Genomic DNA, 26,482 nt, shown 5'->3' with positions numbered 1-26,482 from the left:
TGCTGCCTTACTGCTTTCTGGTGCCCTGGTGGTGACTAGACTGAGGCCTTTGTCTTCACCACAGGGCCTTCCTGTGGTTGCAACGGGCCTCGCTGGGCTTTCCCATGGCCACAGCGGGTCCTCTTGGACCTCCTACTGCTGTGTGACGTCACACCCAGGCACCCACAAAGTTGGGCAGAACCCAGCGTGTATGATACCAAAAACTACATGGTATATAGCAAAATCCATATGAATCACCAGAGTAGACACCGCCTCGGGCAGATTTGAGCTACCATCAAATGTTGGCAAGTTGTTGGGTATTTTACCAGGGAACACAATTTGAATCTTCTGCGTCAAACACCCAAATGTCTTGAGATGGCCTGCTATTGGAGAGACTGGCAGCTTCCAGAGTGCTGCTATGCCTCCCCATCTGAACAGAGCAGAGCACAAGCTCATATACCGTATTTTTCGCTCCATAAGACGTACTTTTTCCCTCCTAAAAAGTAAGGGGAAATGTGTGTGCGTCTTATGGAGCGAATGCTGGGGGGGAGGCAGGCAGGAAAAGCTCTGCGTGGCTCTTGCGGGCTTTTCCCCAGGAGGGAGAAGGGACTGACGCGGCCAGTCAGTCCCTTCTCCCTCCTCGTAGAAAAGCCCTCAGGAGCCACGCGCTCCTTAAAGGGTGCGCGGCTCCTGTGGGCTTTTGTGGGAGGTGGGAGAATTGCCATAGCTATGCGCAGCCTCTCCCTGCCGGACAGGCTGCGCGTGGCTATGGCAGAAGCCAAGACAGCCAGCGGGATGGATCCCACTCGCTGTCTTGGCTTCTTTGCGCTTTGGGGTTGGGGGGAGGGGAACCCGGGCTTCCCCTGCAGCCCCGAGAAGCTCTGGGAGAAGCTTTTCTTGATTTCCCCCTCTAAAAACTAGGTGCACCTTATGGTCTGGTGCGCCTTATGGAGCGAAAAAATACGGTACTATATGTATAAAGTTATATAGGAGCCGTTGCATGCTCTGTAACACAGCACCGAAAATCATTCTCTATTCAGGGAGAGAAATCAATATTGAGCTAAGGCCTGAGGAGGATGAAAATTAAGGCAGAAATAATAAACCCAGCGGCACAAGACCCACATGCACAAAGGTCTGTAACATTATTCAGACACTTTCTGTATCCTGCTATGGGCTGTATACCTCTGGGGAAAGAATCCACAAAAAAAGCAAAAGGAGAGCTGCACTTTTGGCCTAAAACTCCTGTCTGCCTTTTTTTTAAAAAAAAAAAAACTACCAAAAACCCTCCAGTCTGCTGAGCAATTAAGACAAAATCTGCCCAGGACTGTAAAGGGAAGATCAGAGATCTGATGCTGTTGGAGATAAGAACTTTAACAAGGGAAGTGAAAATTTCAATGGCACAGAGAGGGTTCATTTGGGCAAATCGCATAACCACTTCTTCTGCCTCCCATTCTGCCCCCGTTCTTCCCCCTCCTGGGTCCAAAAGGACCTGCGCATCAGCGGTGACATGTCAATTGATTGCACGCAAAACCGTCGCTGCCTGTAGTTTCACGGGTACAGCTTCCAGAAGGGTTTGTACCAGAAATCTAGCATAACATTTTATATGATAAGAACATAAAGTGAAAGTTCGGACTTCCTCCTCAAGGCAGACTTTCTAAGGCAGAAGGCTCACAGACTACCGGTTACCCACCCCTGTGATAAAGGGTACCAGACGAATGGTGTCTGCACAGAAGAGCAGAGAACAAGTCGAAGAGCAGGGAAATGCTCTTTGGATGACTCCAGAGGTTGATAACGCACATTGGTGTTGGCCCCGGGCAAGGTAATACAAAACAACTCTTGGTGTCTATAGAGAGACAGATTTCATATTATGGTGGAAAAGCTGGAGGCACAGGTCATTGAATGCAGCGCTAACAGCATAAATTAGTCCCAGTGGGTTGCATGGGAAACATTCCACCAGTACAGTACTAACATTAAAATAGCAAAAATCACTGCTTCATTATGAGAAACCCTCATTTCCTCGCCCATTTTCAAACGTGGGATAGGTAGGTAACAGGAACAAAGGCATTAGCCAGCAGCTGTAAGCTTAAAGTCAGAGGGGATTTCATTGGTACAATGAAAGTTCTGAGTCAGAGAAAACCAAAAAACTTATCTAGAAAAAGTATCAGGGTGGCAATGGGAGTCACGACAGATTGACATTTCCTTAATTGTTTTCCACTGAAACTTAAGAAAAATGATCCCAATAAGACTAGAAAGCAGTTTTTGACTCTGCGTCCACCAACCACAGACCATTGCTGATGACACTGAAAGGAGCAGGAGAATGCAGAGACCTCATAGAAACAGAGTGGTACTAGGTTTGTGGGGCCGATTACTGGATGAGAGAACACTCAGGCACTTATTATCTCCATTATCCTGCTGATTCGAAAGGTCAGCACGACCACAGAATATGGAACCTTGCAGAAATATAAAAAGGAGACATGGATCTGCAACTGAATACTTCTACAAGTCTTGTCTTCATTTTATGAAATCATGAATCACACTATGAAAGGCCCAGCTTGACAAAGAAAATGATGATTAGGGTATTTAAAAGAAAAGTCTACTAACAGAGCTAATATGTGAAGCATAAAAAAACCAAAGTTCAGAAACCAACGAACCATGGCTTCAAACTGTTGTTTGTTGGCAGTAAGCAAATCATAGTTAAGCCATTAGGCAGAATTCAGGCAGTAGAGTTTGCCTGTCCAGAGTGGAGTCCATCCCTAGCATGAGTTACTGTTCTAGACATAAGCTTCACCCTCTCCACACTGCTATAAAACCCCTCAAAGAAGTCCTGCTCTTTTTGGAGATAGCAGCAGCTTGGTCATAAATTTATTGTTCAGTTTGTTGCGCTAGTTCCTCTGCTGGTTGTTTGGGACACTGGTTTTTGTTTTATTGGATGCTGTTTTCAGTCATTTTTGAAATTACCAAGAGATTTTATGGACAGCATTATAGAAATCTGAATAAATAACAGCAACAATGCTGATAACACTTCTTCCTAAAACGCACCTGATGCAGAGAAACAGGAAGACTGCACAAAACAGCAGCAGAGGCAAAGCCAGAACAGTACATCATGCAGAGAGACAGTGGCTAACCCCTCTTCTGAGGATGGGTACCTAGCACATGTTGGAAATTCCTGAAGTGAGAGGGGTAACTATTCTTTAAACCTTAAGCTTTCTTATAAAAGAAGATTCCTCAAAATGCACATTTTCAGAACCAAATTGAAAAGTAACAATTTCAACAATAAAGCGCTTGGTATGAATGAATTTAAACAAATAAATCACAGTATTATTTTTTATTTTAAAAAACCCAATCAGTTACCTTTATTTCTTCCAGGGCAGACACACGCAAAGTTGACAACAGAAGCAATGAGCCCAGCCACATCAGAAAGGGGTTCTTAAATTGAGCCACTCCGTACGAGAAAGTTACATGTAGAAAAATGACTGCCAGACCATTGGTACCAAGCAGAAACCAACAGGCTGCCATGCCATACACCATCAGAAACCAGGGTTTGTACTAAAAAGACAGGGAGAAGAATGATGAACGAAAATACTCGATTTCGGTTCAATGCATGACTCAAGACTCAGCTCCAGACACAACTAAGTTTTGCATCAGTTTGTACAAGGGATGGGATAGGAGTACAATTTGATCCCCTGCTAAATTTGCCCGTTTGCCCTCTGACGAAGAAATGACCAGTCCATAATTTTAATGGTAGGTTTATTGTAGCTGTGAGAGACAGAATAACAACAGGAAAAACCCCCAGAAACCCAGAAGACCAAAGTCAGAGATTGATGTGCATTATAATGAGTGAAATAAGTATTTGATCCCCTATCAACCAGCCAGATGTCAGGCTACCTGGTATCTTCACTGTATGTAACAAGCTGAGATTAGAAGCACCTGCTGTAAGGGAGAGATCTTACCTGTAATCCCAGCTCGTTAACAGTACCTGTACAAAAGACACCTGTCGACAGAAACAATCAATCCAGCAGATTTCAAAGCAGCCACCAAGACCAAAGAGCTGTCCAAGGATGTCAGGGACAAGATTGTAGACCTGCACAAGGCTAGACTGGGCAAATTTAGCAGGGGATCAAATACTTTCCCCCCTCACTGTAGATTTGGAACCAAGCCATTAGTCACACTTAGGTTGCGGCGCTTGGAAAAATGTCAGCGCCTGCCTTTATTACAAAAACACAAGTGTGGACCTGTAGCACATAACAGAGACATCTGTGGAAAGTGTGTGATATTTAATTTCAAGCTACTGTACAACCACTCCCCCTCAAATATTTAAAATAGGGAGAATTCTTGAAGGAATAATTGAAAATAAAAGTGGCTCACTTCTAATGAATTCCATGCTGAGCAGTGTTGCAGGCACTCTGTTCTATAAGATTATTAAAACTAGAGGAGAGAGAGGGGAGGAACCCACTGAACTGTGGCACTAAAGCAGGAGAGCAAAGGGAATCCGTGCATTTCTACAAGGACTGGGGAAGAAATGGGTTCATGTGGCCCAAGGGGGAACTAATTTCCCCACCTACATAAATAAGATAGTTTTTTCTTCTTTTCTTTGCCTTTGCAACTGTGGTTGTTTCTGAAAGACTAAGGGATTCTTCTTCTTTTTTGGTTAATCTTTCAAACATGCATCCAATAAAGATATATTTATGCCTCTTGTCTGCTTAGATTTTGAAGCCCTTACAAAAATTGGTGGTTGCAGAGGATGGTTTTCTTCGCAGCTGGAATTGCTACAGTGGTTCTTTCTTAGCTTCAAAGAGTGGCTAAGAAACCAGCAGACACCTAGACAGGCCTCTTGATGACTTCCAAAGAACAGCTGAAAATCACTGAATATCATCTGAAATGCTGTTCCCCTCTGCTGGGTCACACAATGTCCCTACTTAGAGCAGCACTGGAACAATATGTGCAGCTCTTAACCATGTCTTTCTACTGACTAAGTTGTGATTTTTGGGGGTGACAATTCCCATCATCCCTGACCACTGGTCCTGTTAGCTAGGGATGATGGGAGTTGTAGTCCCCAAACATCTGGAGGGCTGAGTTTGCCTCTACCTGTTCTAGACCCTTCACACATTAGCCATGAGAAATGGGAGAGGCCTGTGCAGAAGTGAGACAGCTGGGTACACTTACTCCAGGCCTCGGAGGGCTAAATTGGTGGGGGAAACCCGCTAGGGACCGGCAGCATTTTAGTTTGAGTTTATAACTTTATTCTCCCACCTCCAACATCGGACAAACTCTACCCAGGACTGGAAAGGGCATATTTAAAGGGTACTACAGCTGTGCCTCTTGATCCAGCCTCCGATGTTGAGTGAAGCTCTGTACCCCTAGAGGTCACAGGAGATCCCATTGGGCAGGCATATATCCCACCTTTTAGGGTTGCTACCAGGATTGAATGGCACTTTGTGCTACCTGTGGGAAGGGAGGCCACAGAGGCAACAAAACACGTCTACGCTACTAGTACTGTAAAACTAGAGCTTTCTTATTCTTCTTAGAGATAATGGTCAATTTATTTGTTGATCCAAAGCAATTTCCAAATTAGAGCAGCTCAGCTCAAAGTCGCCTACCTTCTTCATGTAAAGGCTGGACAGCTGTGATACCGTGAGGTGACCGAAAAGAAGCCACAGGATATATCCTTTACCCCATTCCATCCAAAAATTCCATTCAAAATCCATGGAATCCTAGGCATAAATTGAATCCATCATAAAACGGGTTTAAAGCATGAGGAGGAGACTGGAAATACATGATCACTGCTTTCATTTCAATTTAGGTCGCAAACCAGGAGAAACCATGGCTGAAGAAGGTATCCAACATAACACATGAGGGCTTTTTCTATCACTGTTTATTGAGTTGTAACTCATTATTTTTAAATTGTAAACCACCTTTGAGTGCATTGGAAGAAAAACAGTATATAAATTTAAGTACTATACTTCCTCCCTGCTCTCTCTCTCTCTCTCTGTCTCTTCCTCCCCTGGCAATGTATCCATCACAATCTGTATGGCCACATTTGCTTTCTGAAGATATTCCCAGGACGCCTGCCAAGAACAATGCCATCCTTTGCACAATGTTGATCAAAAGGAATTTCCAAATTAGAACAGAAAGCAGACGGCAATCACTGTCTGGGTGTCTGTATGAATTCATGCTGTTAAAAGCGTGGCACAGTTTTCAAGTAGGTGCTGAAGGAATTTTTCCTCCCCTTTGCTTTAGCTTGAAGCCTATGAAAGGACCACAAAATCTTTAGCGCCGACAAAGCGGCCGTATAACATTTCGCTGTCTGCGGTCCTTGTGAGAGGACAATAGAAAAGGTGTGTGCGGCTAAATTAATACGTTATGCACCATATCCTTCTCTTACAAATATATATGCACACACAATAGGCATACTTAACTCACACCGTTATATATAGGGGCATACACATATGCACACATCCATATAAATTAACCCAGTAATATGCTAAAGGATTTGGGCTGTCACAGTAGCAATCATGCCTTCAGGAGTCGCTGGCTAAGCTGCCCGTCATGAGGGTGGGAAGACTAGATAGTCACAAAGGTCACAGGCAGTGCTTTTTTCTTTAAAAAATAATGTTTAGGGGTACTCTCACTACTCATACTGAAATACTGCTCCTCAATGAGGCCAAACTCAGATTCACAAAATGTTTATGGGTATGCGTACCCCTGCATAGGTAAAGGGTAAAGGGACCCCTGACCATTAGGTCCAGTCACAGACGACTTGGGGGTTGCGGCGCTCATCTCGCTTTATCGGCCGAGGGAGCCGGTGTACAGTTTCCGGGTCATGTGGCCAGCATGACTAAGCCGCTTCTGGAGAACCAGAGCAGCGCACGGAAACGCCGTTTACCTTCCCACCGGAGAAGTACCTATTTATTTACTTGCACTTCGTGCTTCCAAACTGCTAGGTTGGCAGGAGCAGGGACCGAGCAACGGGAGCTCACCCCATTGCGGGGATTCGAACCGCCAACCTTCTGATCGGCAAGCCCTAGGCTCTGTAGTTTAACCAACCGCACCACCTGCGTCCCACTGCATACTCCCCCCAAAAAGCACTGGTCGTAGGCTTAGCTGCTCTGCTGCTAAGGTTCATTGCTTGCAATTTGCTGAGCTACTCTAATCCTTAAGAATCTCTATCGCCAACTGCTGAGCTCCTCAGAAGCTAGGCAGGGCAGGCACTGTTGCCGAAGCATGAGGAACAGACCAAGTCTAGGAAAAGAGCAAGCGGGGGCTGAGTCAGCAGCAACGCATGGGAAGCAAGGAGGCCTAGGAAAAGAGACTGGGGGGTCAGATGGGGCAGAGAGAGAGAATGGTCCAAAAAAAAATATGATGGGAGGAATAGAAGGCCGGTCTGAAAGGGGAAGGGGTACCGGGTGGTCAGGGAGGCCACCCAGTTGGTGGGGAGATTGGTGGGGCTCACGTGACCTCCTGCTGCCTGTGTCACTTTTTCATACTGGGAGTAAGATGGGGAGGCGAGGCAGTGCCAAAGTCAGTGCAGTGGAAGCACCGGATTAGTTCTGCTGCTATGTCTGGCTCACTAGCCTTACCCCTCCCTCTGTACTTCCCAGTAATCCGCAGGGATGCGGAACGAAGCTCCCATATTGATTTAAAGGAAGCGGTATGGGGAGGGACCGTGGCTCAGTGGTAGAGAAGAAACACACAGAGATTCAATCCCTGGCATCTCCAAGCAGAGCTTCCTGTCTGAAAGCCTGGTGATATGCTGCCAGTTAGAGTAGGCAATACTGACCTAGATGGGCCATAATATAAAGGCGATGTTTTCAAACATTTGGCTTAAGTGAAATGCCACCAGTTCCTGCGATTACCGTATTTTTCGCTCTATAAGATGCACCCGACCATAAGACGCACCTAGTTTTAGAGGAGGAGAACAATAAAAAAAATGTTCTCTCGCTCTCTGCACAGCGCCTCTCCAGCAAAGCAGGAGGAGAAATGGAAGGGGCTCCGTTTCTCCTCCCGCTTCGCTGAAGGGGCGCTGCACAGAGAGGGAAAGCTGTGCAGCGGCTCTCCAGCGAAGCGAAGCCAGGAGAGCAAGAGGGATGCTCTCCTGGCTTCAGCGAAAGCAATGCGAAGTCTCCGGAGCGCAGCAGGCTATCCCTGAAGCCAGGAGAACAAGAGGGATTGGTGCATACCGATCCCTCTTGCTCTCCTGGCTTCAGCGAAAGCTGTGCAGCCTGCATTCGCTCCATAAGACGCACACACATTTCCCCTTACTTTTTAGGAGGGGGGAAGTGTGTCTTATAGAGTGAAAAATACAGTATTTATGAACAGACATGGCATATAAGAGGCAAGTAAAAGAAGCCAACTAGTTAAAGCATTCCCTCTCAGAGTATCTGAGCATACTGTCACAGCTCTTTACATTTCCAGGTGCAACAGACCCAGGATAGATGGATATCTCATTAGAATAGGCTTACAAAATATGTAATCAGGCCAGTCCCATCCCTTATTGCTATTCCTGCAGAAGCTGAGAAGGAAAACAGTCAACAGCAGCGATACATTGCAGCAGCCTTCCGCAACCTGGTCCCTTCAGGTGTTTTGGACTACAACTCCCATCGGCTCCAGCTAGCAAGGCCAATGGTCAGGGATTCCGGTAGTTGTAGTCCAACAAAATCTGGAGGGCACCAAGTTGGCAAAGCCTGCATTAAGGCTGGAGATGGGTCAGACCCTTTGTGAAACACTGCTTTGTTTGAGGAGGTATTTCCAGATTTGCTTCAAATTTCACCAGAGGTAGAAATCTAGAGATAACCAAACCCCAGCCCCACGGATTTTCATTATAAAATACAGACAACGCAGCAATCCGATCTTATGCATATTTACTCAGAAGAACGCTTCACTGAATTCAATGGCAAGTCTGCGTAAAACTGCAGACTAATTCTCTTTTGTCTCCTCTTAAAATTCTGCAGATGTTTCAGCTCTAGAAAAAAGCTACCCAAATTTGTTTCACGTTTTTGCTTCAGACTGAACATAGGTGGCATAACTAGTTAAGGCGAATTGTCAACAATATCTTCATCATCATGCCAAAAGCTTTGGGTAGACTGACCTAAACAATAAGGTTTCTTGTTATAGCAGGCATCAAAAACAGGAAAACAAAGATGCCTGCCTAATATTAATAGTGATTGTATATACTGAATAATGCTGTGTGGTTTTTAACTGTTGAGTTTTTAGTGTTTGTTCCACTAAACATGAAAAAGGGGAGAGGAAATCTTGTTGTTGCTTTTCCTAATAGTTTTATTTAGCTCATATGATGACAGTAGTAACAGGTGCTTGCGACATTGACTCCCGAAAGACGAGTGTGCAAGCAAATCTGAATTTGTTTGCACACTAAAGTCCACACAGCTGCACAGATCAGATCTGCAAAGTTTAATGCAGCACTTAGTTCAATTTCTCCGCCAAGCAACACAGGCCATATTAATTGGCAAGCCTAACCATGCCAACCTGACAAGCCATATGGCACAGGATAGCATTGGGGCTCCATCACAATTTGTGCCAAACTGTTCCTTCTTCATCCAGAGCGCAATTTAACACACCAGTCATCAAAGCCAATTACAGTTCACTGAAAGGCAATTCAAACTGCTTATTCCCATGCTTATTCAAATTAAAAGTAATATCTCAGCAATATTCATTGACCTTACCTTTCTAAATCCTCCAAACAGTGAATCAGTTTCCAGCTCAAATTCTCTATCAAGTTCCTCTTCATACTCTGCCAGGAATAACAGATCATTAAATAAGAAGTTATTATCAGGAAGTAACAGAAGTTGGTTGTTTCTTATAAACAGCTCAACATGTACATCAGTTTCTGTTACACAACAACTGCAACCTAACCCAAATTATTAAACATGAAATCCCATTAAGCCTAGTAGGGCTTATTTCCAAGTAAGCATGTATCCTTTCCTAGCAAAAAAAAAAACCCAAACAAAGCCATGGCTGACTTAGGAGGACAAAAATCCATCAAGCTGTTTTGGAATAGAATGAAAGAAATGGACTGGGTTTCATCAGGGCTTAAATGCCTGAAGGTGAGAAGTTAAGAGCAGGTCTTTCAGGACCCTGGACAGAGTCTAGGAAACATAGGACTTATTTCAATGAATGCATCTTCCCAACTGAGTCAAGTGCTCCTTGAAACTGTCTACTCCAGCTCCACCCCTTTGCTGAGAATTGTGGAGCCTTAAAGGAGTAGCCTTTCGGAGCAGAATCTAGCATGTTCCAGGCATTCATGCAAGGCACCTGTGCTCAAAGGATGGAGCCTTTGATCTAGTCTCAGGGGGTCTTCAGGCCCAATGGCCTGCTCCTCAGACAGCCACCCTGGTACTTCAGCCTCTGTGTCATCGCTGGATTCCAGGAGCATGGCAACATGTTTAGGCTGAAAATGGAGTTATTACAGATTGTGTTTCTATGTCAGAGGTGGCCAGCTGTCAGATTCAGTCATCACCAGCAACTCCATCTTAGTCACTCACAGCCCTACCAAATTTTAAAGCAAGGTGTGGTGTAGAAAAGCCTTGTGTTGACTTTCCTAAAGGTGAGGATGGGCACAACATTTCATATCCCTGCAGCAGCCTGACGACTTCCACTTGCTGAAATAGTTAGTGCTATTTAAAAGAGACAAGGAGTCAAAATGCTAACAGGCCAATGGTGCCAATCCTTCATTCTATAGGCATTTCCCCTTACTAAATAGTGAAAAGGTGCAAAATGAAACCAAGATCTTTCACCAGAAGTGGCCACTCACTGTGTGACCATTAGACTCAGAAAGGAGTAACAATCAGTTTGATCAGGGCTTTAAATTCATTGCATATCTTTTAAAAATAAATAAATGCTATTTTAGTTCTACTGCATAGCATCACAGAAAACACATGTTTAAAAGCATTGAAGTAAGTGGTTCCTTTCTAACGATGCATGTCTATTTTGGTTTATTGCATTATCACTTAAATTTACACATAAAAGCCAGAATAATTAGATTTTTGTAATATTCAGCAGCATTCATATTCCATCCTTCTACTGTAAAACCAATGTTCAGGATGGCCCACAGCATACAAGCAATAGTCAAAAAAGCATGTGGGCGCTGTGCTAGATAGTCAATGTCTTTAATTTCACAGAATGTGTGACAGTGACCTACTGAATTGATCAGATAGCTTATTCACAGAAAAAGTGACAAATATAGGCAAAAGGAGCATCAATAATAAATATGAGTGGTAGGTAGCAGTGAAGCAATAGTTGAGAGTTGAGTCTGTAAGGTTATCAAAAGCAGAATTCCCTTCCAACTTGTCCACCCACGGGCTTTCCAATTAATTTCCTCTCTCCCTTGCATACCCAGCAACTTCTGTTACAGATCCACATCCATTTCCTGGGCTTCCTTCACAGCTTGCTGGTGTTTCAAATAAATGCAGATTTAACCTGAATTTAATCAGTCAATTAATTAATCTGTTAAAAGCCAGATCTGCTAACAATTAACAACAGCCTTAAGGCGTGTTTGTGTGTACACGGTATTGCCCTTGCACAGCTATTGGCCACTCAGAGCAAAATTTTCAACATGTATAATCCACTGAATATCAAATGCACTCTTGCCCACAATTTATCCCCAACAAAAGCCTGTCAAGTCCTATTTTGGAGTCACACGGAAGAGAGACGGCCTCAGAGGTTCAAACAGTTAACTTTGCTTAGCTGAAGGGGGAAGAAAAAAGCCCTTCGAGTGAGGAGCCAAACGCTTGATTTATCACCTTTGCTTTTCTGAGGGGGATTCTTAATTTCTACCTGAAGAAATTCATCTCTCAACAGAATGAGTTTTTCCTCTCACTTTGTGACACCCAAGATAAATCTCAAGGGAAAGCGTCATCTTCTCTGAGGGATTTTTGCTGCTTCTTTTTCCTTTTTCCCCTGGTTAACCTACAGACCCTCTTAATCCGGCACCACTGACCTTGCAGAAAGCAACCCAAAAAATGTAGACTAAGAAGTATTTTATTCAATAGAGGCAGAACTTTAATGAGTTACTTTGGAGATTATTTAATGGCATGGCACGTGAGGCTTTATCCCTGGCTGCCTCCAAAGCATGATTAAAAGGTGCTTCTGCAAGGCACAGATAGGGCAGCGCAGGCAGAAATCAAAGGTGTAAAAGAGGAGTGAGGAACCTTTGGCGCTCCAGATATTGCTCAACTACAACTCCCATCAGCCCTAGCGCTAATGTGAACATGCCCATAATTCACTTTCAAAGCATCACTTCTCCAACATTATGCTATCAACTGCTAGGGTCAGAACAGCCTGCACATTAGTGGCAGAAATAAGCGTGCACAAATGCCTACTGACAAAGATGGTGCCATGATTGAACTGTACTACAGACACAGATAGCTGTATCGACTATTTGTGGGCAGAAGGCGAGGGGCGGGGAACAAACTCACAATCAGAGTCATTTGGAGTTCCCAGGTCCATCCTCAGCCTATGGGACATTTAAGGCGGGCAAAAGAAAGAAACATCAGGGAAATATCAGGCGGATTAGCCATTCTTCTCCCAACTCTTTCTGAGTTTCAAAGTGAATATTAATAACAACAACAGCAGCAACATGTGTTTACCACCCTATACCCACAGGTCTCACAAGATAAAATCACAATATAAGAACGTAAAATACACAATAAAAACAAGAAGAACCCAACTATCCCCCCCCCCTCAGAATCTCCTGTTCTCACTCAGTCTTTTGATCAGGATAACCAGCAAATGTCTGCTCACACTGTCCTTCATGAACGGTGTGTGCTTTGTCCCGTCCTATTTTGCATCCCCTGCATAACATTTTCTTCCTGCTTTACTCTGGCAGATTCTACTGCATGCTCATCCACTTAAATATGGCTATTTGCTGATTCTAACCCTGCCTGTTAAGTACAGTTATCAAGCCTGCTGCTCAAGATTGCCCTACAGCAGACACACTCTTCAACCCTCTCTACCTGGTCTATCCTTCCTGCAAATGCCCAGTCAGCATCCTCCAATCTCTGGGACCAAAGTGACAAAATGCTGGGGAAGACTTGGATCAGCCAAGGGAGGACGTGGCAGTACCCGAACAAGAGCCTGAGGGTGCAGTCTTGCCACCTAGAGCCAGGTGCCACCTTTGCAGATGGAAGCAGCAGACCGACGTGGCCAGACAGAGCACACATTAGCAATCCCATCATTCCTGCAAGGTGAGCAAGTGTGATGAGTGAACACGCCACACCTTTTCTTTAAAAGCTCGGCGGGTGCGGCAGGGAAGCCTGTTGGGACATCTTCCTTACTTCTATCCAGTTCCGATCTTACCCTGCTCATGAACCAAGACTTGTGAGCCCTATATCTGCTGCTGAGTCTGTACCATTACATACTTTACTTCCAAGTAAGAATCTCTCTCTCTGCATGTGTTGGGTAGAAACCTGGACACAATGAATGTTTTTTTATATAAGCATGTACCTTAAGCAAACCTTGCTTTATTTTTATAGTCATTTTCAGTATATAAAGACAGAATGCAGCATGGAAAAAAATGAGTGCAAAAGTTGAAGAATCTATGTCTGCTTGCCCTAATCACAACATGCAAGCTAGGGATTGCATTTCCAACATTTGCAAAGACTGTTTTGCTATCTCCCCCTAGTGGGAGAAAAATAAGCATGGCAATTTACTTTGAGACAAAAGTAAAAATGTTTCGCCACAAACAAAGGTTGCGTATTCTTTTTATATATACATTAAAATATCGAAGGCACATCTGAATTAAGCCATCAAAGACTCAGGCACTACTTAAAATAAATCAATCCCTGGAAGCATTGACAAAGCTATCGACAGAGAATTCTAAAAAATTAACAGAGTTGACAACAAGGTTGGATGTGAATACAGCTAGTGTTAAATCTAACACAGATTCTATAAATAGATTAATTCAGGAAAATTCAGAAACACGAAAGATTGCAGAAAGTGCAAAAACAACGGCTGAAGAGACAAGGGAAAAGTTTGGGCCTATTATTAAAAAAGTGAATGAGCATGATGCAGCCCTCTCCTTACTGGAACTTCAACGTAAAGAGAAGAACTTAAAATTTAGATTGGTGCCTGAAGGGGAAGGGGACAACCTTGTGAAATTTCTTACAGAGAACATCATAACTTTTTGGCAGGAGGAATGGGAGGAAGACGAGGAACTTGAGATAATATCAGCCTTTCGACTGGGTAGAAAGCAGGATAAAAAACCAAGGGACTGTCTAATTACACTGAGATCAAAAGAAGAAAGAGATAGAATATTGAATTTGCATTATCAAAAGGCATTGGTGATCCAAAATTGTTAGATACAGATTTTTAAGGACATTCCTAAATACATTTTAGAGGTGAGAACATATTATAAAAGCCTAGCAGACCTGCTGAAGAAAAACACTATACCATTCAGATGGGAGTTTCCACAAGGATTGTCCTTTAACTTCAAAGGAAGGAAGATTAAAATAAAAACAATTCAGGACAAAGAACAATTTTTGGAGAGGTACCTGGAGGATCTGCAGAAAGGAACTGTGGAGGAGAGGGAACCACCTGATATAGCAAATTTGTCATTTGGACTTTCACTACCACCATCGGAGGAAGAGCAGAAGCTTGGAGCAGTTGGAGGAACAGCTACCTAAATACAAAATGTCTCTGCAACTCCTTAGTTGGAACTGTAACGGTTTGAACCTTCCTCGGAAAAGAAGACAGGTTTTTCACATTTTGAAGAAAGAACAATTAGACATAATATGTTTGCAAGAAACCCATATTGCCAGGATACATAGGAAATTACTGATAAATAAGAGACTTGGTCAAGAATTTATCTCATCAGACAAAGTAAAGAAAAGAGGTGTGGTGATCTATGCAAAGGAAAAGTGGGCTCCAAAATTGATATTTAAAGATGATCAAGGAAGATACCTGGCAATTGAAATACAAATTCAAGGAGAAAAGATATTAATTGTGGGAATTTATGCCCCAAATGAAGGGAAGGCCGAATTCTTTAGGAAGTTGCATGAGACATTAGTCGACTTTTTAGATTATAAAATCCTAATGATGGGAGACATGAATGGAGTTGTCTCAACAAACATGGACAAAGCACAGAGACAAGTGATTTCAAAAGAAGGGAGACTACCAAAGATCTTTTTCGAAATGACTGAAACAATGGACTTGATTGATATTTGGAGAATAAAGAACCCTCTAGAGAGAGAGGGAACTTTCTTCTCTGAAGCAAAAATGACATGGACAAGAATAGACCAAATCTGGATTTCTAGCAGTCTGGCGTCAAGAACAAAAAAAGTAGAAATATGCCCAAAAACGTGCTCCGACCATAATGCGGTGAAGATGGAGATGAAACTAACAACAACTGGATCCTTTAGATGGAGAATGAATGACACCCTATTTAAGGATGAAGAGATCCACAAGAAGGCCCTTAAAACATTAAAAGATTACTTTGAGATCAACAGGAAAACAGATGTGGAAAAAAGAATAATTTGGGATGCAAGCAAAGCCGTGATGCGAGGTTTCCTGATTCAACAAAATTCTATTAAGAGGAAGCAACAAAATGAGAAGAAGGAAAAAATTTTAGAAAAAATAAAAGAAGGAGAGAAGAAGTTGAGGTCTAAACCAAAATCCCATGAGATCTTGAGAGAAATAAAGTTCTATCAGATGCAGTACATGGAGCTTATGAACCAACAAATAGAATGGAAGATAAGGCAAATGAGACAAAGAACTTTTGAATCAGCGGATAAATGTGGGAAACTTCTGTCATGGCAATTGAAAAAAAGGCAGAAAATGAATACTGTAACAAGTTTAGAAATGGATGGAAAAATTATCCATAAACCCAATGAGATCAACAATTGTTTTCAAAGCTTCTTTAAGAAATTGTATGCACAAGGGTCAATTAACGAGCAAGAAATAGAAGAATTCATCAGAAAATATGGTTTACCAAAAATCTCAGAACAAAGTAAAAGGATCTTAAATGAGGAAATAACAGAACAAGAAATAGAGGGTGCCATTCAAAATATGAAATTGGGAAAATCACCAGGACCAGATGGCCTGACGGCCAAATACTACAAAATGTTGAAAGAATGGTTGACACAACCATTGATGGAAGTTTGCAATGAAATTTTGAAGGGGAAAAAGGCACCTGAATCGTGGAAAGAGGCTTTCATCTCACTTATACCGAAAACAGAGACTGAGAAGAACCAGGTTAAAAACTACCGCCCTATATCCTTACTCAATGTGGATTACAAAATTTTTGCAGACATTTTGGCAAAAAGATTGAAAAGAGTTTTAGCAGAAGAGATTCATAAGGACCAAACAGGCTTTCTCCCAGGTAGACATATGTCAGACAATGTGAGAAACATTATAGATATTTTGGAGCTGTTGGACGTTGACATTAATAGGAAAGCAGTTTTGATTTTTGTGGATGCGGAGAAAGCCTTTGACAATATTTGTTGGACTTTTATGAAAAAGAATCTCCAAGGGATGGGGGTAGGCCAAGGTTTTGAAAACGGTATAGGTGCAATATATTCTCAACAAAAGGCCAAATTAATTGTAAATAATGTGGTAACAGAAGAAATATCTATAGAAAAAGGTACACGACAGGGCTGCCCAATATCCCCTTTGCTTTTTATATCAGTCCTGGAGGTATTGTTAAATATGATTAGAAAGGACCAGTTGGTTAAAGGAGTTCAGGTCGGAGTTAGACATTATAAATTAAGAGCATTCGCAGATGATCTAGTATTGACTTTGCAACAGCCAGACACCAGTACCAAAAGAGTATTAGAATTAATTGATATATTTGGTCGAGTAGCAGGTTTTAAATTGAATAGACAAAAAACGAAAGTGTTGCAAAAAAATTTAACAATGGAAGAAAGAGAGAGTTTTCAGAATGAAACAGGCTTGGAAATAACAAAAAGGGTAAAATACCTGGGGGTAAACTTAACATCCAAGAACGTGAACTTATTTAAGGACAATTATGAAAAATGTTGGTCAGAAGTTAAAAAGGATTTGGAAATATGGTCAAGGTTGAAACTTTCCTTGTTAGGCCGAATCGCTACCATTAAAATGAATGTATTGCCTAGAATGTTGTTTTTATTCCAGACGCTGCAGATTGTGGACAAGATGGAATGTTTCAAGAAGTGGCAGAAAGATATATCAAAATTTGTCTGGCAGGGCAAAAAGCCCAGAATTAAATTTAAGATTTTAACTGATGCAAAGGATAGAGGGGGGTTTGCCCTGCCGGACTTAAGACTTTATTATGAATCAGCAGCTTTTTGCTGGTTGAAACACTGGCTACTTCTTGAGAACACTGACATTTTGGACCTGGAAGGGTATGACAATAGTTTTGGTTGGCATGCATACTTATGGTACGACAAGGTAAAGGTGTATAAAAGTTTTAAAAACCATATTGTAAGGAAAGCATTGTATAACGTTTGGATTAGATACAAAGATTTGCTGGAAAGTAAAACCCCTAGGTGGGTGTCACCAATGGAAGCTAGGGAAGTAAAAAAGCTTAATATGGATTCTAAATGGCCAAAATATCATGAGATTTTAGAATATGATGGCGAAAGGGTGAAACTTCAGAGTTATGAGAAACTAAAGCCTAAGGTTCGAGATTGGTTGCATTACCATCAGATAAATGAGACATTTAAACAGGACAGGAAAATAGGATTTCAGAAAGAGAAGTCAAAATTAGAAACAGAACTGTTGGAATCCAATACTAAGAACTTATCAAAAATGTATAACTTGCTGCTAAAATGGAATACACAGGATGAAACGGTGAAATCAGCTATGATTAAATGGGCACAAGATATCGGTCATGATATTATGTTTGCTGACTGGGAACAGTTATGGACCACCGGTATTAAATTTACTGCATGTAATGCATTAAGAGAAAATATTATGAAAATGATCTACCGATGGTACATGACCCCAGTCAAGCTTGCAAAAATTTATCATTTGCCTAATAATAAGTGTTGGAAATGTAATGAGACTGAAGGCACTTTCTACCACCTTTGGTGGACCTGCCCAAAGGTTAAAGCTTTCTGGGAAATGATCTATAATGAAATTAAGAAGGTTCTTAAGTGGACTTTTCCTAAGAAACCAGAGGCTTTCCTCTTGGGCATGGTGGGCCAAGTGGTGTCAAGGAAGGATAGGACTTTCTTTATGTATGCCACTACAGCAGCAAGAATTCTACTGGCAAAGTATTGGAAGACGCAAGAACTACCTACTCTGGAAGAATGGCAAACAAAGGTGATTGACTTTATGGGACTCGCCGAGATGACGGGCAGAATCCGGGACCAGGGGAAAGAGACAGTGGAAGAGGACTGGAAGAACTTCAAAATATATCTTAAAAATAATTGCAAAATTGAGGAATGTTAGGATGTCAGGGGGTAAGAAGTAAAGAATTGCAGCAGTAAACCAAAAAACTTAAGAAATTTTTATGAAAGGGAACTAAGATAATGGACTCAAGGGTTGCTAAAGAATTATTAAACAAGGATGCAGGGATGGGGAGGTATGGGGAAGTCAAAGAAAGAAGGGTAAGAACCGATGAGTATGATGTGATACTGTTTTACATTGTTTTTTATTATATGTGTGGAAATTAATAAAAATTATTATAAAAAAAAAAATGAATTAAGCCATCAAATTGCCAGATTCAGAAAGCTCAACAAGGAAGAGGAACATTTAATATATTGAGCATATACATGAATGATTCTCACGCGGAATGCTCATATCTCATGTGCATGTGTGCAAGGGGAGAGGCCTCCTGCACCACCCAAAGAGGATATCTGGACAAGAGAAGAGCGTTAGCCAACCCACTGAAACTGATAGGAACATAGGTACAGTATAATTGTTTATGGAACAGCAGCAGCTATGCACTGCTAGCCTCATTGGAAATAAAAGAATTATGTTGTTAGTGACTTGTTCCCAATAATGGAAACTGCCTTTAAAAAGAGAGCAGTCACCCAACAGAGCTCTTCGTTGGCATCCATCTGTCTCAAGAGACAATGGAGTGCGCCTCCGGGGGTGAAGTCAAACTATGGCATTAGCAGCACCAAAGTGACCTCCCCAGGATGCAAGTCTAGGCAGTGTGATTGAGCTGCCCAGAGAAGACCACCACCCTCCGTCAGCTTCACTGAAGTGGTCCAAAGGAAAGCAGAGCGATACGTTTGGCACCAGCTTGGCTGCAGGAGTTGCCAGAAGGAGGCGCCATACAACTGTCTTAGGGACTCTACTCCTAATTTGTGTAGGGTTTTACTCCTTAGACTTTTCTTCTTCCGAAGATGTCCCACAAGGCAGTGGAGGTTAGGATCAGAGTTTTCCTTCTCCTTCCTAAATTGACACGCCCTGTCTGCCCCTCACATCCCTCCATAGCACATGCAGAAACTGCATTCTTGACCATTGGACCCACTATGGGTCTCGTCTGCTCAATCCGCCAAAGCCTGACTTCTGATGCAGGGGAAGTCACTAACTCACCAAGGGCTTGAGGCCCATCGGCTACCCTCACCTGGTTTAGCCGGTCAGGTGAAGCTGTTTCCCAGGGTGTGGCCACTATTGCATGTTGACAGCTTCTAGGAGCCACCCACAATTCAGAACGGACAACAAGTGAAAAGGCCTGTGACACACTTGAGAACCATGGAAACAGCAGCAAGACATGTTCAACAGGAACAGAAACACCACAAGACAAACACCTGTGTCTTCCCCCTAAGTACATACTGATGGGTAGGAACTCCACACCCAACTGATAAATTGAGACAGCAAAGCATACTTTCTTCTGTTCTTAAGCAACATATCCCATTGAGAGGGAGAAAAGGTCCACACCTCCAATAAAAAGTGCTATCAAAGCATTCTCCGACAACTGTGACTTTCAACAGGTATGCATTTTAACACTAAGAGAGAATCAGGAAAAATTGATGTACTTATGCCAGAAGCACGAAGAGAAGAAAGGACTTGTTGGTTGCATTAATTTCAAAGGTGATATCCAATTGCAGAAGTCCACAGCCATTCTGCAAGCGGGGGGCCTTGTTCTTAACATAATGCAATAGCCAAATTCAAAAGCTGTGTTGCCCTTGGGAAAGGTGCCGAGCAACACCGAGCGCAACTGCTGTTATTGCACTCAGCAACACTCCTGTTCTGCGGCTGCTAGCGCAACAGCTATTGTTATGCCTGTGCAATGTCAGCTCTCAAAATTATTGTGCTGAATTATGTTCAATCTCACCCAAAGCACCAAGTCTGCTTTGAAGACTATTCTTAAAATATATTTATAGAAACCTAACATTCAACAGATATTAGCAATGTGGGTTCTATGCTCAAGGTGTAAACATTAACATAGATAAAGCACATACACCGTGCAACTGAGGCACGCAGAGTACACAAGACCAACCTTTTCACAGGGTGTGCAATTTACCAGTAGAATTCACTGGCACACAATGAGTACAACTATGGATAACTGTGCTGAAGCAAGGGCTGCAAAATTAATGGGAAACCAGACATCAAACTGGAAATTGACAAAAACAGAAATGATCAACAAGGACTGGGGCAGTCTACTAGTGTCATGTGCTGTTAAATACTCTTGCTGAAGTAGCAGGAACAGACAACTTCCTCTGAAAATGGAAATGGCTACACGCCCATCAGAAACTCATCACTCTGAGTTTCTAATAATCCAATCGCTTTACAGCTAGGAGACGCCCAACCTCAGATGCACAAGCTGATATCAATGTGGCCCCTAAGGAATGGCCTTCATCTTTTACTTCTTCCTTGGATGGCTCCCTCCTTCCTCAAGACCTTCACTTTCCATTAAAGGCGTTATCATCCTGAGAGTAGGGTGCTTCCCCAAATCCCTCAATACACAGAGCTCTATGAAACTCTTCACTTCTGCAGGTAAGCTACCTTGGCCAGAAGGTGCTCAACATGCCCGTCTGCTTAACTATTTAACTGAGCCCTTGTGAAAATACAGTGGTACCTTGGTTCTCAAACTTAATCCATTCCGAAACCGTTCAAAAACCAAGGCGTGGCTTCTGATTGGCTGCAGGAGGTTCCTGCAGTCAAGTGGTAGCCATGTCTGACATTCGGCTTCCGAAAAACGTTCTGGGTTTAGGGCGTTCGGAGCCGAAATGTACAAGTATGAAGGCGTTCGAGAACCAAGGTACGACAGTACAAATCAACCAAGTGGTAAAGTATGTGACAGGCAATAAAAAAAGGACTTAACCAGACCAGAAACTATACACAGTGGCATATTATGATCCAAGTAAACAGTTTTGTACAAAATGTTAGTGCCACTTCTCAAGAGTTAAGCAAATGAATTTAAGTCACAAACATCCAGAGCTCTCCATCACGCAAGAAAAATACTCTTGTTAGGAAAATGAAAACAAATTTCCATTGTTACCCATTTGAAAACACATTAGTAGGCTAACCTTCAGATTTATGTCGCCTTTTTCTTTTACAAAGTAAATGTCAACTGACTGCTTCTAGTGGTCCCTGACTAGCTGAAGTAGAAACCTTGAATTACACTTTCATTAAAAGGAGATGCACAGCTTGTGTACCTTCAGCCTGGCTCCGCTGCCGCTCTTGGCTCACACAAAGGAAGGGTACCCACAAGCTCCGGGCAAAAAGCCTTTGTAGGGTACCCTGCTGGGAGCTGTTACAAAGTACTCCATTAAGACATACTATTTAAGTCAATACATTGTGAATTACAAAAGCAAATAATAATAATAATAATAAGTACCTAACGAGAATGAGCCTGAAATAGAGCTTTACCTCGAGAGGCTTGGAAGACTTCATAAAAGGAATAAAAATGAAAGCCGAAGGAAACAAACAGGTAAAGAGACAGCTCCCATACCAGCAGCAGTCCTAATTGTAACGGCATTTTTCAGGGTTCCTGAAACCTAGGACAACAACATCCTGGTAGATAGCGCCTGCAAAACAAGAAGATAATTTTATGAATTTTTTTAACTAGATCCAGAGGAGTCTCCAGGATAGGGCAGAACAACAGTTCTATGTGGAAGATAATATTCATCCGAACTGTCAATCATGAGCAATGGTGACTGCATTATTATAGAAGAACAGTTCAGTCCAGTTCAGGACCAAATGCACATAGAACATGAGTTGCCAGTGTGGCACTCACAGCTGTGCATGTTGCCCTCAGAGTCCCATCCACCTACCCCTCCCGCTGCGAAAAGAAACCTTCTTAAGCCTCATTGAAGCATGGAGAATGATTTCAAAGGGGAACATGGTGTTACCAGCACACGATGGTCCTTTCCCTAAAGGAGAAAAGCCTGTTAGCATCTCTGCTGCTGTTTTGCACCAGGGAGGGTGGGGTTAGTGAGTTCTTTGCTTGTGTCTCAGGGCTTGCAAAGGAGCAAGGTCAGCATTGCAGGCAGGCACTTCAGCCATTGTTCACCATGAATAGAATCCTGCACTGAAAATGATTTTCAGGTCAGTGTTCTGTAGAACAAAATAATAAACGGACAAGCAGAAAAATGTATCATTCTCAGCGCTGTTTTTCTAGGAAAAAGTTGCCAGAACTCACCATGAACACCTCCCTCTTGCAGTACCAGCAAGTTCTGGCTGAAAAGGGGCCCTGATTCATTCCCATTTTACACCATCCTCCCCGCCCCCGCCCCCGCCCCCGCACCAAGGACACAAAGCTGTATGGGTATGTTCCCATAAGGGATGGGCTGTAGCTCAGTGGCAGAGAAACTGGCCTTGAATGCAAAAGGTCCCAGGTTCAATCCCCAGTATCTCCAGGTAAGGCTGGAGGGAAACCCTGGAAAGCCACTGCCAGTCAAAATAGACCAGGGATGGCCAGGGATGATGGGAACTGCAGTGCAGCAACATCTGGAGTAGACACTACTGAGCTAGAAGAACCACTGGCCTGGCTTGGCGTAAGGAAGATACCTGTTATCCCTATGAGTAGTTTCTCTTCCAGGCACTGACCACCTCCAGGCCCAGCTAACTTCACCAAAGTTGCTACATGATACACCTTGAAACTATGCCATTGGAGTCAGGCCAACCATGACAAATTCCATTTGCTATTCTTAAAATCCATGGCTGCTTGGTTTACTACAGCTCTTGCGGGAGCAAGGAGGGGGTAGATGGCGTTCTTTCGCCACACTGCTGCCCTGTGGCATTTTTGGAAAATGATGCAATGGGAAGGGAAAAGGCCATGGGAAGAGACTTTCTGTTGCTGTCCTAGCCTCCCCCTGTTTTCCTACAGGATTAGTTCACCTCCTCAGATATTCCCCAAAATGTTTCTACCTATACAGATTGTTAGTTGTGGGAGGGAGAATTTAAGCTGGACACCGACCGAGAACACTATTTTATAAATATATATATGTCATCCCAGAAAGGTTTGCCAACTTTTCTGTTCAAACCATTCTGGAACCTCAAGTTGAGTAGCTCTGAGCATGTGCAGAGTGTCTTCCATCTAAGGAAGGTATCTTCAACTATTACGGAACCAGGACCCACTTTTAACCCAAACATGCATTTGGGGACCCATCTGTTAACCTTTTGCCTTATATTTGCCTGGTGGCAGTGCATTTTGAAGCAGCCTGCAATCCACTAGTGGGTGCCGACCCAACAGTTGAAGAAAAGCTACAAAAAGCTTTCTAAAAAGTGTACCTAACATCTTCAAACAGAACAAAGTGCTCCTCCTAAAAAAAAACATGGTGTTTTCGAAACCACATTGTAGAGGAATAGCTAAAAACACAAAAACACCAACCGCATGAATTGGGATTGTTATCATTTTCTGACAACTAGGAATGAGAGTGAAATTTTGGCCAGTTGGTAAACCGAATCTCAGATCCGCAAGACTGGAAGCCACTCAGCAAGCACTCAGGAGCCTGATCAGTTTTTCGCAAAGTACTGTACTACAGGAAAGTCCACTGTTTTTAGTCGCACAACAACCTTACAGCGCAAACTTAAGCCTCACTTGAGTTCAACGCTACTTACTCCCAGGTGAGTATGTAATATAATTGCGGCCCATAGCTGTCAACTTCCCCCTTTTCTTGCGAGGGAAACGTTGACAGCTATGTTGCGGCCCCACACGTTTATTTTAGTCGGGACTTTTGAGGCTCGCGCGCGCCTGCTCGGACCTCTATGTGCTGAACTGTGCTTGCAGGACTCCTCTGCCCATGCCCAGAGGCAACATGTCCTTGCGCATCTTGGCGCGCGCAACCCTCCTGCGACCGTCAAGCGGAGCTCCGGGGCAGGACGCTTTCAGAGTCCGCTCCCAGGGTCCTCAGATCAAGTTTTCCGCGAGAGGAATTTCCTTCCCGCTTGCAACATGCATGCATTGGTCTTCTGCGCCCGGGGCGAGACGCTCCTCGACTTGCTCGGCTCCTCGCTCCCGCCCAGCTCCCGGCGCAGGAGGCGGACCTCCCCTCCCCGCCTTGACGGTTTGTAGCAACGAATGGCTCGCGGAGCTGCGCGGAACAAATCAAAAGCACCGACCTGCGGCGGAGCGCGGCTCCAGGCGCGGCCCGGGCGTCGCTCCCCGTTTCCGGCTCCGGCCCCGGCGAGGCGCGCACTCGCTCCGCCCCTTCTGCGGAGAGCGGCGGGGCGCGCGCGGGCTGGGCCCGGGGCGCGTGGCTTGCAACCTTCAGGACCAGCTTGCGAGACCCGCGGGGCTGTTTACTCGAGTGTAAGCCTGGCGGAGCACAATAGGGTTGGTTGGTTTCCTTCCTTCCTTCCCTGCGCACAGATCAACTTGGGAATGGCGAGGCAAGCTGACCTTTTTGCGAGCGTTTCTTTAGCAGGCTGGTGTGTTTTTTAATGAAACGGGGAAGAAGCTAAAAGCTGGCTGCAGCAAATTTATACTGTATTTTAAAAATGGATCCTACCGAGATGCCCCTACAAGGCCAACATCAGATCACAGTTCCGGCGTTTTCCAGTGCCACCGTGGCACGAAAATAGGGATCTGCAGCTTGCATAGTTTTTGCATGGGAGGCTCCTGAAATGAGTTCAAAAGCACACTTCTCATCTAGCCCGGTGGACTGGATCTTACAAATATGGATCTGAATCTGATTTGAGGGTGGTTTGGGTGGTGCCCTATGTAAACATGCACGTTCAGTAAGATCTCGTTTTATTTGCTGGAACCAGCTTTTGCCCATGTCCATAAAAGCTTGTTTTCTCTCTCTTGGCAGGGGGTTGGACTCGATGGCCCTTGTGGTCTCTTCCAACTCTATGATTCTATGATTCCATCCTTCCCCTGAAAAATCCCACATGCAGACGTCGCTCATCATCTAGCCCAATATTTTTTCGGTATATAAATGTCTTAAATAAAATAAATACATCAAGTCTGGGAGAGGGGTGGTTTTGGTTTAAGAAACACCACATTAAAATGTGAGGTGCATCTGTCCCCATCGTTATTGACTTTCATGAGCAATTTTAAAACGTTCCTGTTTACCCAGTTATTTGATGACTGAAGAGCACTGTACCTGACAACCCTAAGATCACTGGATGAGAAAATGGTTTAGGAATGTTTTAACTCTTGGGAAAGCTTTTTTAAAAAATAAAATAATAATCATTTTGTTGTGGAAATGTTTGCTACCCTGGGTTCTTTCAGGAGGCAGGATGGGATATTAATTAAATAAATATAAAAAGGTAAAGGGACCCCTGACCATTAGGTCCAGTCATGACCAACTTTCGGGTTGTGGCGCTCATCTCACTTTGTTGGCTGAGGGAGCTGGCATACAGCTTCCGGGTCATGTGGCCAGCATGACTAAGCCGCTTCTGGCAAACCAGAGCAGCACACGGAAACGCCGTTTACCTTCCCGCCGGAGTGGTACCTATTTAGCTACTTGCACTTTGATGTGCTTTCGAACTGCTAGGTTGGCAGGAGCAGGGACCGAGCAACGGGAGCTCACCCCGTCGCAGGGATTCGAATCACCGACCTTCTGATCGGCAAGTCCTAGGCTCTGTGGTTTAACCCACAGTGCCACCCGCGTCCCTCTTAAATAAATATAACATGCAATAAAGACAAAATTCTTCCCCGTTCCTAGTGACCAAGCAGCTCAGGGTGTCTGAATCTTGGGGGGGGGGGGGGGGAGAGATGCAAGAGTTTCTTCACTTCTATAACCCCACTGTGGGGACACCAGAACCTTAGCTGGGACAAACAAGCATACACTGACAAACCTGAGGTGCCATTAGTTACCCTGGTATTTGTTTCAGTAAAATAGTACAACTGCTACAGCAGGGGTCAGCAAACTTTTTCAGCAGGGGGCTGGTCCACTGTCCCTCAGACCTTGTGGGGAGGCAGACTATATTGGCGGGGGGGGGGGGGGATGAACCAATTCCTATGCCCCACAAATAACCCAGAGATGCATTTTAAATAAAAGGACACATTCTACTCATGTCAAAACACACTGATTCCCAGACCGTCTGCAGGCCGGATTTGAGAAGGCAATTGGGCTGCATCCGGCCACCGGGCGTTAGTTTGCCTACCCATGTGCTACAGAGTCAGAACCGCCACCAAATGATATACAGTGGTACCTCGGGTTAAATACTT

General features: G+C 43.6%; 1 protein-coding gene and 1 long non-coding RNA gene across 4 annotated transcripts in view; one reads left to right on the top strand and one right to left on the bottom strand.

Moving 5' to 3' along the window:
* The window catches only part of HHAT (hedgehog acyltransferase), a 187,175-nt gene extending 162,068 nt beyond the window's left edge, over positions 1-25,107 (bottom strand). For all 3 annotated transcript variants that reach the window (XM_079968801.1, XM_079968803.1, XM_079968802.1), the window contains exons 1-5: positions 24,427-25,107; positions 21,733-21,890; positions 9,657-9,724; positions 5,577-5,690; positions 3,331-3,525 (exon numbers count right to left, since the gene is read on the bottom strand). In XM_079968801.1, coding sequence (XP_079824927.1) covers positions 3,331-3,525; positions 5,577-5,690; positions 9,657-9,724; positions 21,733-21,841 — 486 coding nt within the window. In that variant the 5' untranslated portion in view covers positions 21,842-21,890; positions 24,427-25,107. The remainder of the gene's footprint in view (positions 1-3,330; positions 3,526-5,576; positions 5,691-9,656; positions 9,725-21,732; positions 21,891-24,426) is intronic.
* Positions 1-26,482, top strand: part of LOC307212094 — a 317,636-nt gene that overhangs the window by 162,488 nt on the left and 128,666 nt on the right. The window lies entirely within an intron of this gene.

Source organism: Podarcis cretensis (assembly GCF_951804945.1).
Source record: "Podarcis cretensis genome assembly, chromosome: 3".
NCBI classification, from domain to species: domain Eukaryota; kingdom Metazoa; phylum Chordata; class Lepidosauria; order Squamata; family Lacertidae; genus Podarcis; species Podarcis cretensis.
Note: the sequence above shows the minus strand (reverse complement) of the source record. Positions and strands in the feature narration are given on the sequence as shown.